The 16,967-nt window shown below is 35.1% G+C and overlaps 1 protein-coding gene across 3 annotated transcripts in view; it reads right to left on the minus strand.

The window, feature by feature from the left end:
• Positions 1-16,967, minus strand: part of NFXL1 (nuclear transcription factor, X-box binding like 1) — a 74,559-nt gene that overhangs the window by 29,198 nt on the left and 28,394 nt on the right. For all 3 annotated transcript variants that reach the window (XM_039241116.1, XM_039241117.1, XM_039241115.1), the window contains exons 12-17: positions 15,793-15,883; positions 10,092-10,212; positions 9,701-9,860; positions 8,891-8,982; positions 957-978; positions 412-540 (exon numbers count right to left, since the gene is read on the minus strand). In XM_039241116.1, coding sequence (XP_039097047.1) covers positions 412-540; positions 957-978; positions 8,891-8,982; positions 9,701-9,860; positions 10,092-10,212; positions 15,793-15,883 — 615 coding nt within the window. The remainder of the gene's footprint in view (positions 1-411; positions 541-956; positions 979-8,890; positions 8,983-9,700; positions 9,861-10,091; positions 10,213-15,792; positions 15,884-16,967) is intronic.

Here is a 16,967-nt window from a genome sequence, read left to right on the forward strand (position 1 = left end):
TGAACATTGTCTATCATACATGTTAGGTTTAAAAAGTAGCTAAGAACAAATGTTCCAGACTAAACTCAGAGATATAAATGGACAGAAGTGGAAGTGATACTATCTACTATCTAAATAGATAATTTCTGTACTTTTATAAAGTAAAATGAAAATGAAAGCCTATGTATTAACACATGTACAGTATGTAAAGAGTACATTAAAAAGCATATTATCATGAGCTAGCATGAAGATACAGAGAAATATAGGCCAAGCTGTTAAAGTTGGTTGTGTTAAGGCAAGGAAGGAGAAGGCATGAGGGCAAGAAAGAAGAAAACAGTTATAACAAAATGGGAAAATATTTGTGGCATAATTATCCAAAAGAATGTTTCAAGCATACTATAAGCACATACATATTCAACCTAAGGATATTACCTTGTTTTTGCCGATTTCAGTTACTTTGTGGCATTCTTTCATACATGTATGATTCTGACAATCTAAGATTCGTCCACAGACTCTCGTACAAGAGTAGGGTCCTACAGTATGGCATGGTAGTGGACTCACCTTAAAAAAAAAAAAAAAGAAAAGAAAAGATTATCAGCAACATGCACACAAAGCCTTCCGACCCATGTTTCTGAAATGACTCATCATTTAAGAACAAGTTTCATAACGGTCTAACACATTTTCATTAATAATAGTTATTATCAAAATCAAAGTGACCTATCAAAAAACCCAAAAAATGAATGCCAAGAAGCAAACATTCTATTCCTAAAAGGGAAAATCAATATAATGATTCTGTAGTGACCACATATACATAGGCTAATTCTCAAGAGCACTGTATATTTTAAAAATCAACAGATAAACTCTTGTACTTTTTAAGAGCACTAAAAAACAAACAAAAAAACCTTTGTCGTTTCTAACAATCCGTATATAGTAGCATAGATTATAAGCTTTACTTAAAAGTTGTACCTGTAACTCACCTCATGCTTCCCAAGACATTCTCTGCAAGAAAAAAACAAAATGAAAACATTATAAATTCTTCAAAAAGATTACCTAAAGCAAAGGTGCTAACTCCACTAATCAATAAAACTCCACTAGTTTTATTACGAATAAAAAACCACACACATATGGAACTAATAAGTGATTATAAAAAGATTGCGAAATTAACATACAAAAGCCAACTGCTCTCCTGTATACCAGAAATAAACAACTAGAATTTGAAATTAAAAACATACCACCATTTATATTAGCACAAAAAATGAAACAGATACAAATTTGACAGAATATATCCACGACCTATATGAGCAAAACTACAAAATGCTAATGAAAGAAATCAAAGACAATCTATACAAATGATGAGATACTCCATGTTCATTGATAGACAGGCACAATATTGTCAAAATGTTGATTCTTTCCCAACTTGATCTAGATTCAATATAATTCCCATCAAAATCTTAGCAAATTATTAATATTGGACACCAACAAACTGACTTTCAGGTCTATAGGGAAAAACAAAAAACCCAGGATACCCAACACAGTACTGAAGAACAACACGGTACTAACACTAGCCAACTTAAAGACATCCTATAAAGCTACAGTGATGAAGACAGTACGGTCCTGGTAACAGTAAACATACCAATAGATAATGGAACAGAATACTGAGCCCAGAAATAGACCTACACAAATACAGTCAGTTGATCTCTGAAGAAGGAAAAAGACAACTGAATAGAGAAGGGATAGTCTTTTCGAAAACGGTTGGTATTGGAATAAAGACATCTACATGGAAAAAAATCCAAACAGGCCTTATACCTTTCACAACGGATAACTTAAAATGGATCATAGACCTAAATGTGAAACGTGAAACTATCAACATAGGGGAAAATCTAGGTGACCTTGTGTTTGGGGATGACTTTTTATATACAACACCAAAAGCATGATCTCCAAAAGAAAAATGGCTAAGCTATACTTTATTAAACCAAAATATCTGCCCCGTGAAAGACACTTAAAAGAAAAGATAAGCCACAGACTGGCAGAAAGTATTTGGAAAACACATACCTGGTAAAGGGCTTGTATCCAAAATATAAGACAAACTCTTAAAACTTAATAATAATAAAGCAAACAACATAATTTAAAAATGGTCAAGATTTGAACAGAGGACAGACACCTCACCTGCTGTATAAAAACATACAGGGGATAAGTAAACCTATGGAAAGATGCTGAACATCCCATGTCATTAGAAAACTGCCAACTACAACGAGATGCCACTGCGCACCTGTTAGAGTGACTAAAACCCAAAACACTGGCAGGCATGTGCTGGCAAGAATACAGGGCCCAGAAACTCTCGCTGCTGGTAAGAATGCAGAATTGGTACAGGTCCCTTCGTTAGACCGTTTGGCAGTATCTCTCAAAGGTAAGCGAGGCCTCCCATATGATCCAGCAGAACCTACACATGAATGTTTAGCAGCTTTCTTTAGAAATGCCAAAACTGGGAAGCAACCAAAATGCCCTTCAATAGGTGAATGGATAAACACACTGTGGTACATTCACACAATGGAATATTATTTAACAATAAAAGAAATGAGCTACCAAGACCTAAAAGGACTCAGAGGAAACTTAAATGCATATTGCTACATGGGATATGCTGAAAAGGCTATGATTCCAACTATATCACATTCTGATGGGCAAAATGATAGAGACATTAAAAAGATCGGTGGTCACCAGGGACTTGAGGGGGAAGAAGGTGAGGGATAAACACGTACAGCACAGGATATTTTGAGGGCGGTGAAACTATGCTATATGATACTGTAATTAGTGGACACACGAGATCATGCATTTATCAAAACTCATACAACCATCCAACACAAAGTAAACCCTAATATAAACTATGAACTTGAGTTTACAGTATTATCATCATTATTCAATACCAGTTCCTTAACTGTAAAAATAAATGTGCCATACTAGTGCAAAACGTTAGTAACAAGAGAGACTGTGTGTCACAGGACCATATGGGAAATCCGTACTTTCTATGTAATTTTTCTGTAAACTTGAAAGTCAGCTAAAAAAAAGATAAAGTCTATTTAAAAAACTAAAAAATAAACATTTCATTTCCCTTTCCAGGGACTGATTTAGAAACTGTCTTGTGATCCTCATCTGGCCAATGAAATGTGAAAGGAGTTTTGCTAAGGGGCTTCTGGAAAAGGCTTCTCACTCTTTAAAAAAAGATGATGATGGTAGAAGACATAAACAGTTTGTTTCTTCCTCCAGAAACTTTCCTATCTGGATGGGAAGTTTATCAAGCCAAAGAGCCTGAGGGCAAAAATATTACACAGAAGATGAAACAGAGGCAGAATCAGGCCCTTGATGGTGCATCACTGCATTAATCAGCTCCACCAACCAGGAAGCTGCTCTCCCTCCAGTCTAACTGCACAAGGCATGAGCACTGTTATTATGTCACTGTTTATGTAGGTTCTTTATAACTTGAAGCCAAAGGCACCATAATGATACAGCAAATAGTTTATGTTCAGAATTCTTTTACCACATGGCCAAAGTATTAAAAGTCAGGTTATGTTTAAAAATGGTAGGCAAGGGACAAGACGACATGAACATTCTACTCTAAGAAAAAAATTATGCTACCTCGATAGTTCACATGACAAATATTTTTAACATACACTTTATAATAATTTTATTACACCTACCACTGAAAAATCATTATATCAGAATTAGAAGTATCTTTATATATTTGTCTCCTTTTTAAAACTGAGATAAAACTTACATACGATAAGACTTATACTTTTCAAAAAGTACAATTAAGGGGCACCTGGGTGGTTCAGTGGGTTAAGCCTCCGACTTTGGCTCAGGTCATCATGATCTCACAACTCGTGGGATTGAGCCCCGCCAACGGGCTCTCTGCTAACAGCTTAGAGCCTGGAACCTGCTTCAGATTCCGAGTTTCCCTCTCTCTCTGCACCTCCCCTGCTCAGGCTCTGTCTCTCTCAAAAGTAACCATTAAAAAGATTTTTTTAATACAATTCAGTGGTTTTTAGTATATTCACAAGGTTGTGTAACCATCACCAGTATCGAGCATATTTTCATTACCAACAAAGAAACCCTGTAACTCTTAGGAATTACTCCATAGCCCCTGGCAACCACTAATCTACTTTCTGTCTCTATGGATTTGCCTAGTTTGGACATTTCAAAAAATGGAATCAGGGGCACCTGGGTGGCTCAGTTGGTTAAGTGTCCAACTTCAGCTCAGGTCATGATCTCATGGTTCGTGGGTTCGAGCCCCGCATGGGGCTGTGTGCTGACGGCTAGCTCAGAGCCTGGAGCCTGTTTCAGATTCTGTGTCTCCCTCTCTCTCTCTGCCCCTCCCATGCTCATGATCTGTCTCTGTCTCTCAAAAATAAATAAATGTTAAAAAATTTTTTTAAAAAATAGAATCAAACATTATGTGGCATTTATGTCTGCCCTCTTTCACTTAGCATACTGTTTTCAAGTTTCATCCATGTTACAGCACCTATCAGTATCATGTATTTTTATTGCTGAATGATATTCCATTGCGTAGATATACCACATTTTACCCATTCATCAGTTGATAGACATTTGAGTTGTTTCCACTTTTTGGTTATTAATAATAATGCTATTATTGTAACATTCATATACAAGTTTTTTATGAACACATACTTTCAATTCTCTTAAGTATATACCTAAAGTTGGTAACTCCAAGTTTAGCTTCCTGAGAAACTACCAAGGTGCTTTGCAGAGTAATTTCACCATGTTAACATTCCCATCAACAATGTAAGATAGTTCCAACTATTCCATATTTTCCACCAACACTTAGGTCTTCTTTATTTTAGCCATCCTAGTGAGTATAAATTGACATCTTAATGTGGTTTTGACTTGAATTTCCCTAATAAGTACTTGAGCATCTTTTCACATATTTACTGGCCATTTGTAGATCTTCTCTAGAGAAATGTCTATTCAAAGATTTTACCCATTTTTAAATCGGATTGTCATTTTGCTTCTCAGTTTAAGAATTCTTTATATATTCTGGGATGCCTGGGTGGCTCAGTCCGTTAAGCATCTGACTCTTGGTTTCAGCTCAGGTCATGATCTCATGATTCGTGAGTTCTAGTCCTGCATCGGGCTCTGCACAGCACATGCTTGGGATTCTTTCTCTTTCTGCCCCTCCCCTGCTTATGCTCACTTGCTCAAAATAAATAAATAAACTTAAAAAAAAAAGAATTCTTTATATATTCTGGATAATACTCTTATGGGATATATAATCTACAAACACTTTCCCCCATTCTTTGGGTGGTGTTTTCAATTTTTTTATTGTCCTTGAAGCACAATTTATTAATAATGTCCTCTGATTTTACTTTTTCTTTTGTTGCTTATGCTTTATGTGTCACCAATACGTAACAAGCCACTGCTGAACCCAAGGACACAAGGAGTAATACCTGTTTTCTTCTAAGAGTTTAAAACCTTATTTTTAGATCTTTGCTCCATTTTGAGTTAATATCTATATATGTTGTGAAGTAGAGGTTCAATTTCACTTTTTATCCATGTGAATAACTAGTTCTCTCAGCACCCACTAAATTGTTTTGACACTTGTGAAAAATCAACTGACCATAAACATATGGGTTTTTTTCTGGATTCTCAATTCTATTCCATTGATCAATATGTCCCTCCTTACAATATCAGATTCTTAACTGTTATAGTTTTGTAAGTGTAAGATAAGGAAGTGTGAGTTCTCTAACTTTGTTCTTCACTTTCAAGACTTTTGGCTATTATGAGTTCTTACGTTTCCATTTGAATTTTGGAAAAAAGCCAGCTGTGATTTTGACATGGAGTATGTTAAATCTGTAGATCACTTTGGGTAATAATGCCTGTAACAATATTGTCTTCCCATCCATAAAACTGGGCTACCTTGCCACTTACTAAATAATTATCCTAGTACCTTTGTCAAAAACTGGCCATAAGTATATGAATTTATTTCTAAACTCTCAATTCCATTCCCTCGATCTATATGTCTGTATGCCAGTATCAGAGTCTTTGGTCTTCTTTAACTTCTTTCAACAATGTTTTACAGTTTTCAGTTCATAAAACCTTAGATTTCTTTTTATTAAATTTGTTGAATAAACAAGTTGGTCTTTTAATTTTTTAATTTTTTTAGATAGAGAGAGTGAGACAGAGGGAGAGAATTTTAAGCAGGCTCTATGCTCAGCGTGAAGTCCAATGTGAGGCTCAATCTGAAGACCCTGGGATCATGACCTGAATTGAAATCAAGAGTCGGACACTCAACCGACTGAACCACCCAAGTGCCTCAATAAGTTGCTTTCTTAATGCGACTGGAAGTAGAAATGTTATCTTAATTTCGTTTCCAGATGGTTCATTGCTAGTGTATAGAATTGACTTTTGTATATTAACATTGCTTTTAGCTTTACTAAGCTCATTTAATATCTCTAATAACTTGGATAAGGATTCCTTAGGAATTTTCATATACAAGATCATAACATCTAAAAATACAAATAGTGTGAATACATTTTTTATTTCTTTGTCTAGTCTAATTGCTCTGGCTAGCACCTCTAATACAATATAAATAGAAGGAGCATAAACACAGCAGCATGCTAGCCAGAGCAAGAGCGGACATCTTAGTCTTGTTCCTGTTCTTAATCGGAGACTTTCAGTCTTTCACCATTAAGTATGATTAAGGGCTTCTCATGCATGCCCTTTATCAGGTTGGGGGAGGCTGTTTATTCCAAATTTGTTGAGTATTTTTATAAGAAAGTGTGTAGGATTTTGTCAAGTGTTTTTCTGCATCCATCAATTGTCCTTTACTCTAGTGATAAAATATTATTTTGATAGTCTGATTTTCATGTTGAATCAACCTCATATTTCTGGGATATGTCCACTTTGTCATGATGTATAATCCTTTGTACGTGTTGCTGGATTCAGTTTGTTAGTATTTTGTTGAGAATTCTTGTATCTATATACAAAAGAGATATTGGTCTATAGTTTCTTTTTCTTATGAGGTCTTTCACTGCTTTTATATCAGGGAAATACATGACTTAGTAATTCCAGGCAGTTTTTTCTACTATCATAAAATATTTAATCCAACCTCTAAGACTTCAAGCAAATTGAGTAAGTCAGAAAATGTCTCCCCACAGTGAAACACTGGTGTTAATTCTTTAAATTTACCAGTAAAGTCACTCATCCTCAGCTTCTCCTTGTGGTAAGCTTTTGGTTACTAATTTAATCTCTTTACTAGGTATAGGTTTATTCAGATTTTTTACTTGAGTCAGCTTCAGTTGTTTTTGTGTTTCTAAGAAGCTGTCCATCCCTCCATGTAAACTGTAACCAAAAGGGGGTAGAAGTAGCTATACTAACATTAGAAAAAATAGACTTTAAGGAAAAAATTGCTATTAGACACAGGACCTCCAAAAATTTTCTTTTCCACACTGACATCTTTGTAGATATCTTGAATTTCCTTATTTTACAAATAGAGAAGGTATATGACTTGTTCATAGTTGTAGTCAGCAGGAAGCACAACACTGGGCTCAAAAGTTCTTACACTAAAACACAATTTTAATATACATATCCAAAAAAACTTCCAGCAGCACATTCCAGTCAAGTGCAAAGGAAAAACTTTTAAATTTTGTTTTTTAAACCTCTAGTAAACATGACTTAGTAATTCCAGGCAGTTTTTTCTACTATCATAAAATATTTAATCCAACCTCTAAGTAATTTCAAGCAAATTAATTAAATAAAATAGGCATATTACATAATCCTCCTATAAGACAAAGTAAATAAATCAAAGATAACTGACCACAATTATACAATTTTAGTGCTTATGAATCCTTCACTAATGTACAGACTAAAATCACTCTGTAGATATAGTTCCCAACAATACTTTGCCTCGGAATCTGACTCCATAACCAATATATAAAAATATACATGCTACTTAAACAGAAAAGAAAGAAGTGGAGGGACAAAATGGGAGTGAGAGCTTTTAAAAGTAAACAAGAACCCCCTTTGTAAAAGGCTGATACATGAGACATACCAATATTCAATTTGGGGTTGTTTTTTTTTGTTTTTTTGTTTTTGTTTTTAATTTTTTTAATGTTTTATTTACTTTTGAGAGAGAGAGAGACGGTGTGAGCAGGGAGGGTCAGAGAGAGAGGGAGACACAGAATCCAAAGACAGGCTCCAGGCTCTGAGCTGTCAACACAGAGCCCAACACGGGGCTCCAACCCATGAATCGTGAGAGTATGACCTGAGCCAAAGTCAGACACTTAACCTACTGAGCCACCCAGGCACCCCCCCAATATTCAATTTGGAACCTTAATGGTAATTTTATGTTGCTTCCCAAAATTCTGTGCTTCCTTTTCTCCTATATTCCGTAACCTTTACTGAAACTCTGAACCATTCCAGGATTCCCTTATTACTGTAGGTTTGACTCCTTACAATTCAGTCCAGGTCATTTTCTGGTCCCTCCAAAAAACTATTCCTTTCATTTTCAATGTTTCCTTCAATTATGCCTTACCTAAAACCTGACTTTCTTCCGTCCTGAAGGAACTCAAAGACTAACATGCGAATCAGTCAGAAAAAACTAACAGAGGATGATCTCTTGGATGAATTATTTTAACAATAAGCCCGAGTTGCTATGGAAACTAATAAGGATATCAAACTCCAGCTGGGGAAAAGGCTCAAAAAAAGATATATAGAGGAGGTTTTCAATCAGTATTTAAAATATATTTAGAAAAGAATGAGGCTGAAAAAGAAAGACTGGTTTATGGACCAGGCCTGAAAGAATGATAAACTCAGCAAAGAAAAAGGAAGTCGGTGGCTTAAGATACATTCACAATTAAAGTGTCAAAAGATTTTTTTTAAGTTAAAATTCTAAAATACTTACGTAGGAATAGGAACTTGACATGGAGGACAAGGTAATGCAGTCTGAATAAATGCTGGCTCAGAAGGCTGTTCCCAAGGGCCTGTAGGCTGGTGCTACAAGTAAAATACATTAACAATTTTAAAGCAGAGGAATTAAATTGTAGGGCCATTATAAGACTTTAATAGTTCCACATATCCTCTGCTCAAGCAGACTGAAATTTTTTCAAGTAATCAACAAATTGCGCTTACTGAAATATTTTATTCTATCAGATTGTTCCCCTCCACGCCCATTTGACATTAAAAACTGAGGCAGACTCCAGTTTTTAAATGGCATAACAAAGGCAATGCAGCCTCTTTCACTGCTCATTAGCCAAAAGAAGAATGAGAAACAGAACTGTAAAATCCAACTTCCACCAGCAGAATGTAATCTCCATTACTTTGTTCACAGTTGTCTCCCCAGCACCTAGAAGAATGCTTAATACACAGGAAAGACTTAACAAATATTCACTAAGTAAATGAAACTTTGAGGAAACCAGAAGATATCTTTAACCCTGAACCACAATATATGAAGGAAGACTGCCAAACTCATGCGTATCACAATTACAACATGACTATCACACAGTATTAGCAAACATTTATTTACTGGTTTCTCGCTTTTTCTATACTGTGAGCTTAATATAAAAGATCACGTCTTATTTACCTTGTACCCCAACTCCTATCACAGTGCTTAACATCCAGGAGGTACTTAATCATTGCTTGTTGAATGACTAAGTAAAATTAAGAAAATATGACCCACAGCAATGCACTACCTCTTAATAATATATTCCCTTACCCTGCCAGTTTGCTTTATTAATGCTTGATCATGACATGGAGCAGGACACAAGTGACCACATTTCTCCAAAACTTTTTGGCAAGGCTGATGACATGGAGGACAAGAGCCAAAGTGACAGCGATGTTTTTCTTGACTTGTATGATGGCAAGTTGGTGGTCGACTAAATCATAAAGTACAATTTTTTAAATTACTTTTGATCACTGAACAATTATATCTAAAGTGCAATTATCTATTTATGTATCTTCTGAATCCATACAGAACAAGAATACTGTGAATATTAGTATTTTAGAACATTAAAGCAAAATTAAAGATACTAACAATATCAAAAGTCAATATGAATTTAAATTTGTTAAGACACCAGATGTAAGTTTGTGCACAACTTCATACTAACCTGCATTGCTCTTTGCACTTGGGTGGTCTTGTGGTACGTTCCCGCCCACAGGGCACTGTCACCTTTGTACTACCACAATTGCACTTCACATCTACAGTTTCTGGGCAGGGATAACAACTGCCTGAAAAAAAAAGTCTGAAACTTAAAAAGAAATGACCTTGACTACTCAAATGTCCCTCAACAGTAGAATCAATGAGTTCAGCATTCACACAATTGGGTACTCTACAATGAGAATAAAGAAACTACGTGAATGAACCTCACACACATAACATTGAGCAAAAGAGTCAAACACAAAGAGTATGTAGTGTATGATTCCACTTACACAAAACAAACACAAAAAACTAATCTATATAGTTTGCAATTGGGATGATGGTTACAAAGGATACAAAGAGGGTTTTGGAAATATTGGTAATGTTTTGTTTAATCATCTGAGTTCTGATTACCTGGTTATGTTCAGTTTGTAAATGTTCATCAAGCTATACACTTATGATTCATATACTTTTCTATATCTATACTGGTAATTCCATTAAAAAGTTTTAGAAGTTTCCTTAAAAACTGTTAGAAGTTCTACTGTAAATAACAAATTTAATACATGGCTAATTTAATCTTCACTACACAAGCAAAATGTATTTAAGTCTTGGAAAATCTAAAGTTGCCAATACCCTTTTTGACTTATTTTCATACATACTTCTTATTCAAGTATATTATTTTTCAATAAATTCCCCAATAAGAGATAAATTTAGATAAATTTACTTAGATAAATTTATTCAAGTATATTATTTTTAGATAAATTCCCCAGTAAAAGTAACATCTCTCTTCAGGCTATTAACAACAGTCAATTTTCGATTACTCCTGCTTTGTGAAGACTTATTCTCAACCTTTATTTTAGGTTATATTCTTATAACCCTTATAATCCCAAATATTCTTCTAAGCTTTTCAAAAGGAATGGTTATTGGGGTTTCAGCTTTCTACCTTCTTTAGTTGTAGGCTGGTAAGGATACATAAAAACAAAATGAAAGAAACTTTTTTAAACAGGCTATAACATTCTCCCCAAGGCTCTGACATCATCTTCTTCCCACTGGAGTATTCTCAGTAAGTAAGGTTCCTCACTAGAACTGAAATAACAAGAAGGGAATGAGAGTCTTCAACTAAGAAGTGAGGATCGTTAAGAGACCTTTGTCAAGACCAAGCAAAATACTGACTAGCAGTTAACCTGGTAAGAAATAGATAAGTGATGAAAAGTAGCTTGAATAAAGCCTCTTAAAACAGTTCTTACAAGGAATAGAAGTTAAGAATTCTAACTGAAATAATGAACACAGAATAAGGAAATGAGAGTAAAAAGCACTGTAGGGGAAAAAATATATATGTATATATATGTATTTACAAATTATAAAATTTGTATTTCATTGTTTTGATAAGTATAATCCATGAAGTATTTCCCTGATAGTAACACAAGTTATCTGATCCACATGATCAACTTTAATCTTTCCAAAAGAATGACTAGATGTCAAATTTTCTAAAAGTTAACAATGACCCTTAACTTTTCTCATTCAGCATATCACTTTCTACTTAACAATGGTAACTTTCATTCACCTCAGCAATTCAAAGAGGAACTTATCAAACATAACACCTTTTTGCCACCCTAAACTACAGCATCACTTTTCCTTTTATAAAAATTAAATTTTAGAAAAATAAGGGATAATTTCTGTGAATCACCTTCCTAGTGATCAACAGAATTTGTTACAGATACCTGTACGACATGAGAAAGTAAAACAGCTACAGAGAGATTTTGAAAATGAAAAAGCAGCAAACAGAATGCCACTACAGTGACCAGTGAGTCAACTGCCAAAATGAGTACTCATCCAGATGTTCTGGAACCATAAACACAGATAACCTTGAACTTAAAGAAGTGTAAGTCAGGGGCGCCTGAGTGGCTCAATCGGTTGAGGGTCCAACTTCGGTGCAGGTCATGATCTCACGGTTGGTGGGTTCAAGCCCCGCATCCAGCTCAGAGCCTGGAGCCTGCTTCAGATTCTGTGTCTCCCTCTCTCTCTGCCCCTCCCCTGCTCGTGTTCTCTCTGTCTCTCAAAAATAAATAAGCGTTAAAAAAATTTTTTTTAATTGTTTAGAACTGAAAGTCAAACTTTCTTATGTTCACAGTGCAAATACCCAGTTAGCATCCTCTTCTAGAGGTTACAGTATAACCTTGATTATGAAGGTACCTAGAATGAGGAAAAAGGGTATGGAATAATGGTGCTATACGTCTTCTCTATAACTGTGGATGGTGAAAGTTACACAATAGTATCTTCCACATACTTTCCATTTTTATTGGAGTTAATAAGCTTCTTTAAAAAAAAAATAATAAATACTCTGCCCAAAACAAACAAACAAAAAAAACTGAACCTGGATCTGATCAAACCTCTACATCCCACTAATAATTTATAGGAAATACAGAGGAAAATATCAAATAATACCACAGAGATGCAATCTGTAAAATGTAGACTGTGACTAAATAAAGCAACTTAGTTTCTTAAATAAGTGACAAGGAAAAAAAAAAAGAGATAGAGGAGGGAAAGTATAGATTCGCAGACTTTAGAGACATCAATCAATTGCAATATGTCAAACTTATCAGGTTTTTGATTCCTACAAACTAAAGTAAAAAATGAAGAGATTTATGAGACAAGATATTTGAACAGCAGATATTTCCTGATGTATCTATTTTCAGGTTAAGAAACCACCTTTTAGAAATGAATACTGACGGATTTACAGGAATTGCTTCAAAATAATACAGGAATGGGATGTGTTTTTCAACACTCCTCCACTAAATATGATGCTTGCTCTACCTTTTTTCTATAAGGTTAAGGATGCTCCCTTCTGTTTTCAGTAAAGTTGCCATCAAATATGGATGCTGAATTTCATCTACTGTTTTTTAAACATTTACTAAGATAGTTTCATTTTCCTTTAATCTATTCATGTGGTGAATCACATTATTAGATTTACTAACGTTAAACCAACCATACATTATTGGAATAAACCCAACTTGGTTATGAAAGATTAAGGTTTTAGACAGCTAATAGCTATAGTACTGGATAGCTGGATTTGAATAGCTAAAATTTTAATATTTTATAAATATGTTTATGAGTTAGATTGGCTGATAATTTTCTCTTACTTTCTTTGTCAGATGGATATAATGAATTGGGACACGTTCTTTTTTTACATATACTCTCAGTTTATGAAGATATATATATATATCTTAAATGCTTGTTAATGTGTAAAACTCAACTAAGCCTACTGTTTTCTTGGTGAGATAAATCTAAACTACTGATCCAATTTCTTTCATGGTAATACAACTAGACAGGTTTTCTAATTATAGTAAAGGCCAGTGCTTTAGTAATAGTCAACAAGGTACTACACATATTCTTTCTCCAGCAACCCTTCAACCCACCATCTCTTTGGACTCATCTCCTACCCTCTGCCCCCTTGAGCACTTACTACCATCCTCTTTACAATTCCTTCAAATGCTCCTGTCTTAAGGCCTTTGCAATTACTGTTTCCTTGCCCTAAACACTATCCCACCCCCTTTTTCACAGGGCTTGTTAACACCGTACTTCATTTAGGATTCCTCTCAAATATCGTCTTTCTACAGTCCTCCATGATCACACTAGATTTTCTTTCTATACTTGTCACTACCTGATATTTTCTACTTATTTGATTATTTATATTCTAACTGAGGGGAAGTAAAAAAATAAGTTCCATAAGAGCAGGCACTTTGTCAATATTATTCACTTAAATATTTCCAGTGCCCAGTACTCAACACTCAAAAATACTTTTTTAATAGAATTAATGAGTAACATTAGAAAGTTAATGAAATCTGGGGCACCTGGGTGGCTTAGTCAGTTAAGCATCTGACTTCAGCTCAGGTCATGGTCTTGCAGTCCATGAGTTCAAGCCCCACATCAGGCTCTGTGCTGACAGCTCAGAGCCTGGAGCCTGCTTCGTATTCTGTGTCTCCCTCTCTCTCTGCCCTGCCCTACTCATGCTCTGTCTTTCTCTCTCAAAATAATAAACATTAAAAAAAATTTTTTTAAAGTTCACGAAATCTCCTAATGAATCAATGATCTAAAATGACTATAAAAAAAGAAAATTCTTTCAATAATGGTGAAAACTGAAAAACTAGTCCTAACCTTCACAGTTTGAAGATACTAATACAATGAGTGATCCTATAAGAGAACACTCATAGGGAAATGTCTACAGGATTAACAGAATCTGCCACTTTTCCTAACAGGGAGGCAATGTGATATAATGGAAAGGTCATTACAGTTTGAGTTCACATCTGACCCTGCCTGCAACTAGTTTTACGACCTTGGGCCAACATTCTCTTTGCCTATTTCTTTACAGTACAAAATAACAGCAGCACAATATATTTTTTGAGATTTTCGAAAGGACTAGGAGATTAAGCAAGGTATTAAACATCCACCTAATCCCAAAGGAAGGTAACAAAAAAGTATAGTTTGTCCCAGGTCATAAAGCTACTAAGTGGCAAAGTCCAGACTTAAACCAAGACCTCTTACACTAAGGTCCATGCCCTTCCTACTACCCTATACAATCAGCATTCCTTTTTATATCATCCTACTCCAAGTGGGTAAAGTTAACCCAGTTTTCTTTTTAAGTTTATTTATTTGAGAGAGACAAGACAGCAAGAGTGGGGAAGGGGCAGAGAGAGGGAGAGAGAATCCCAAGCAAGCTCCTCACTGTCAGCACAGAGCCCAACTTGGGGCTCGAACTCACAAAACCATAAGAGCCTGACCTGAGCTGAAACTAAGTCAGATGCTTAACTGACTGAGCCACTCAGGCACCCCTAACTCAGTTTTCACTGTATAATAACTTCAGCAACCCTAGGACCTGTTCAGGAGGTCTGCAAGGTCCCACATCATTAGAGTAGTTTTCCAGATGCTATGGGTCAAGCAGTATGACGACAGACTGAATGCAGAAGCACACATGTGAATGTAGCCTATCCTCTATTAAGCTACACAGTAAAGACATTTGCAGAAATGTAAAACAATATCATTCTTCTCACTACATTTTTTTCAGAAAATAGTTATTTTTCACAAAAAAATATGTCACTGTATTAAGATGTGATGGGGTTATTATTGCTATTTTTAAATAAAATAATACATATTATTACATTGTATTTTAACTTCAAATACAATAAATATCAACAGATAAAACTAACATTAACAAAAGGTCTTTGGGTACAAAAAGAGTGTAAAAAGATCTTGAGACCAAAAAGGCTGAGAATCACCAGTTTAGGATATATCCAATCCCTTACTAGAGGTCTACTCCATATAAATGTCTAAAATTCAAAATAACACTAAACAACCTAAGAACATAATAATTTAAAAACTGTGGGGGAGAGGTTGGGAAGAAGTAAGGAAACAACGTGGTGTTTATAGAAAGAACAAAACTTTTATATTTAGAAAGCCTGGGTTCAAATCTTAGCTATGCTTCTTTACTAGGTATTTCCCTGAGTAAGACGCTGAAGTATCCTTAGCTTCAATCTCCTGTCCATACAAGAGGGATACTGGTGACTGCCCTATGTTCTCAACATTGTTAAGAGTAAGATAACGAATGTAAAAACTCTATCAACTATAAAGCACTGTATAAATACAAACAAAAAATTATAGCTGTTGTTAAATGTTACCTCTATGGCAGACAGACGGACATTTATGGTTCCTACATCCTAAAGTCCGTCCACAGTTTTGATCACAAGGTGGACAGTTCCCAGGGCAACACTGAAGGGAAAGCAATATATAAAGAACAGGTCATTTGAAAACCACACATAATATGAGTGTCATTACTAGTTACTCTCAGAACTTATGGAAGGCAAAATATACTTCTTTCCACCATAAGAATAAAAGTATTCAAGAGTATCAACGTTATTCTAAGTAGACAGACTGTATTAAGAACTTATAAATGTAAACAGACAATGACCTAATTTAATGAAATCAAGCTAAAGTTTCTTGCTTTCAGTTAATTACTCTGTGACTTACAACAGTCCCATTAGATAATTTCACTTCTACTTATGTATGCAGAGATTGCCAACAGTAACCAAAGGAATGGATGTGCTCAACTCCTATAGTCAATTTAGGCAAATAGTCTATTTTTTAAATTTAATGAAAATAAATCAATGTATAGTTCAATGTATAAGTTAGTTTGGCAGTTATTTTCTTAAAGTTTATTTATTTATTATGAGAGAGAGAAAGAAAGAGAGAGAAAGAGGGAATGGGTGAGGGGCAGAGAGAGAGGGAGAGAGGGAATCCCCAGCAGGCTGCTCACCGGCAGCACAGAGCCTGATGCAGGGCTCAAACTGATGAACCACAAGACCATGACCAGGGTCAAAACCAAGAGTTGAACGCTTAACCAACTGAGCCACCCAGGCACCCCAGTAGTTATTTTCAAACTATGAAACCAAAGACCAACTAAAGGAGAGAAAAAAAGAAAGGCTAATTGTTTCTAACTTTATTTTGTCACCCCTCTGTTTTCCAATCCACTTGTGCAAACTTCTCCCAATTTTCATTCATGAACACAAAGCAACTAACTACTTAAAGCCCATCTTGCCATCCTAACTCCTTCCTTGGCCTCTCATATATCCAAACTTTGGGGGTTGGGGGGAATACAGACTACAACTGTCTTAAAGAAACTTAGGGTTGTAACCTACTTAAGACAAGTTTCAGTATATAAAAATAACTCAAAACAGAATACACAGTATTGAAAAACAATTAAAAGTCAAAATAGTTCATTCAATTACACAAATATTTATCAAGTAAAACTATATGCCTATCATTCTGTCAGTTAACAGTGGGAGAAGAGAAAGTT

This window comes from Hyaena hyaena, unplaced genomic scaffold, assembly GCF_003009895.1.
Source record: "Hyaena hyaena isolate Hyena2069 unplaced genomic scaffold, ASM300989v1 scaffold_187, whole genome shotgun sequence".
In the NCBI taxonomy this organism is placed as follows: Eukaryota; Metazoa; Chordata; class Mammalia; order Carnivora; family Hyaenidae; genus Hyaena; species Hyaena hyaena.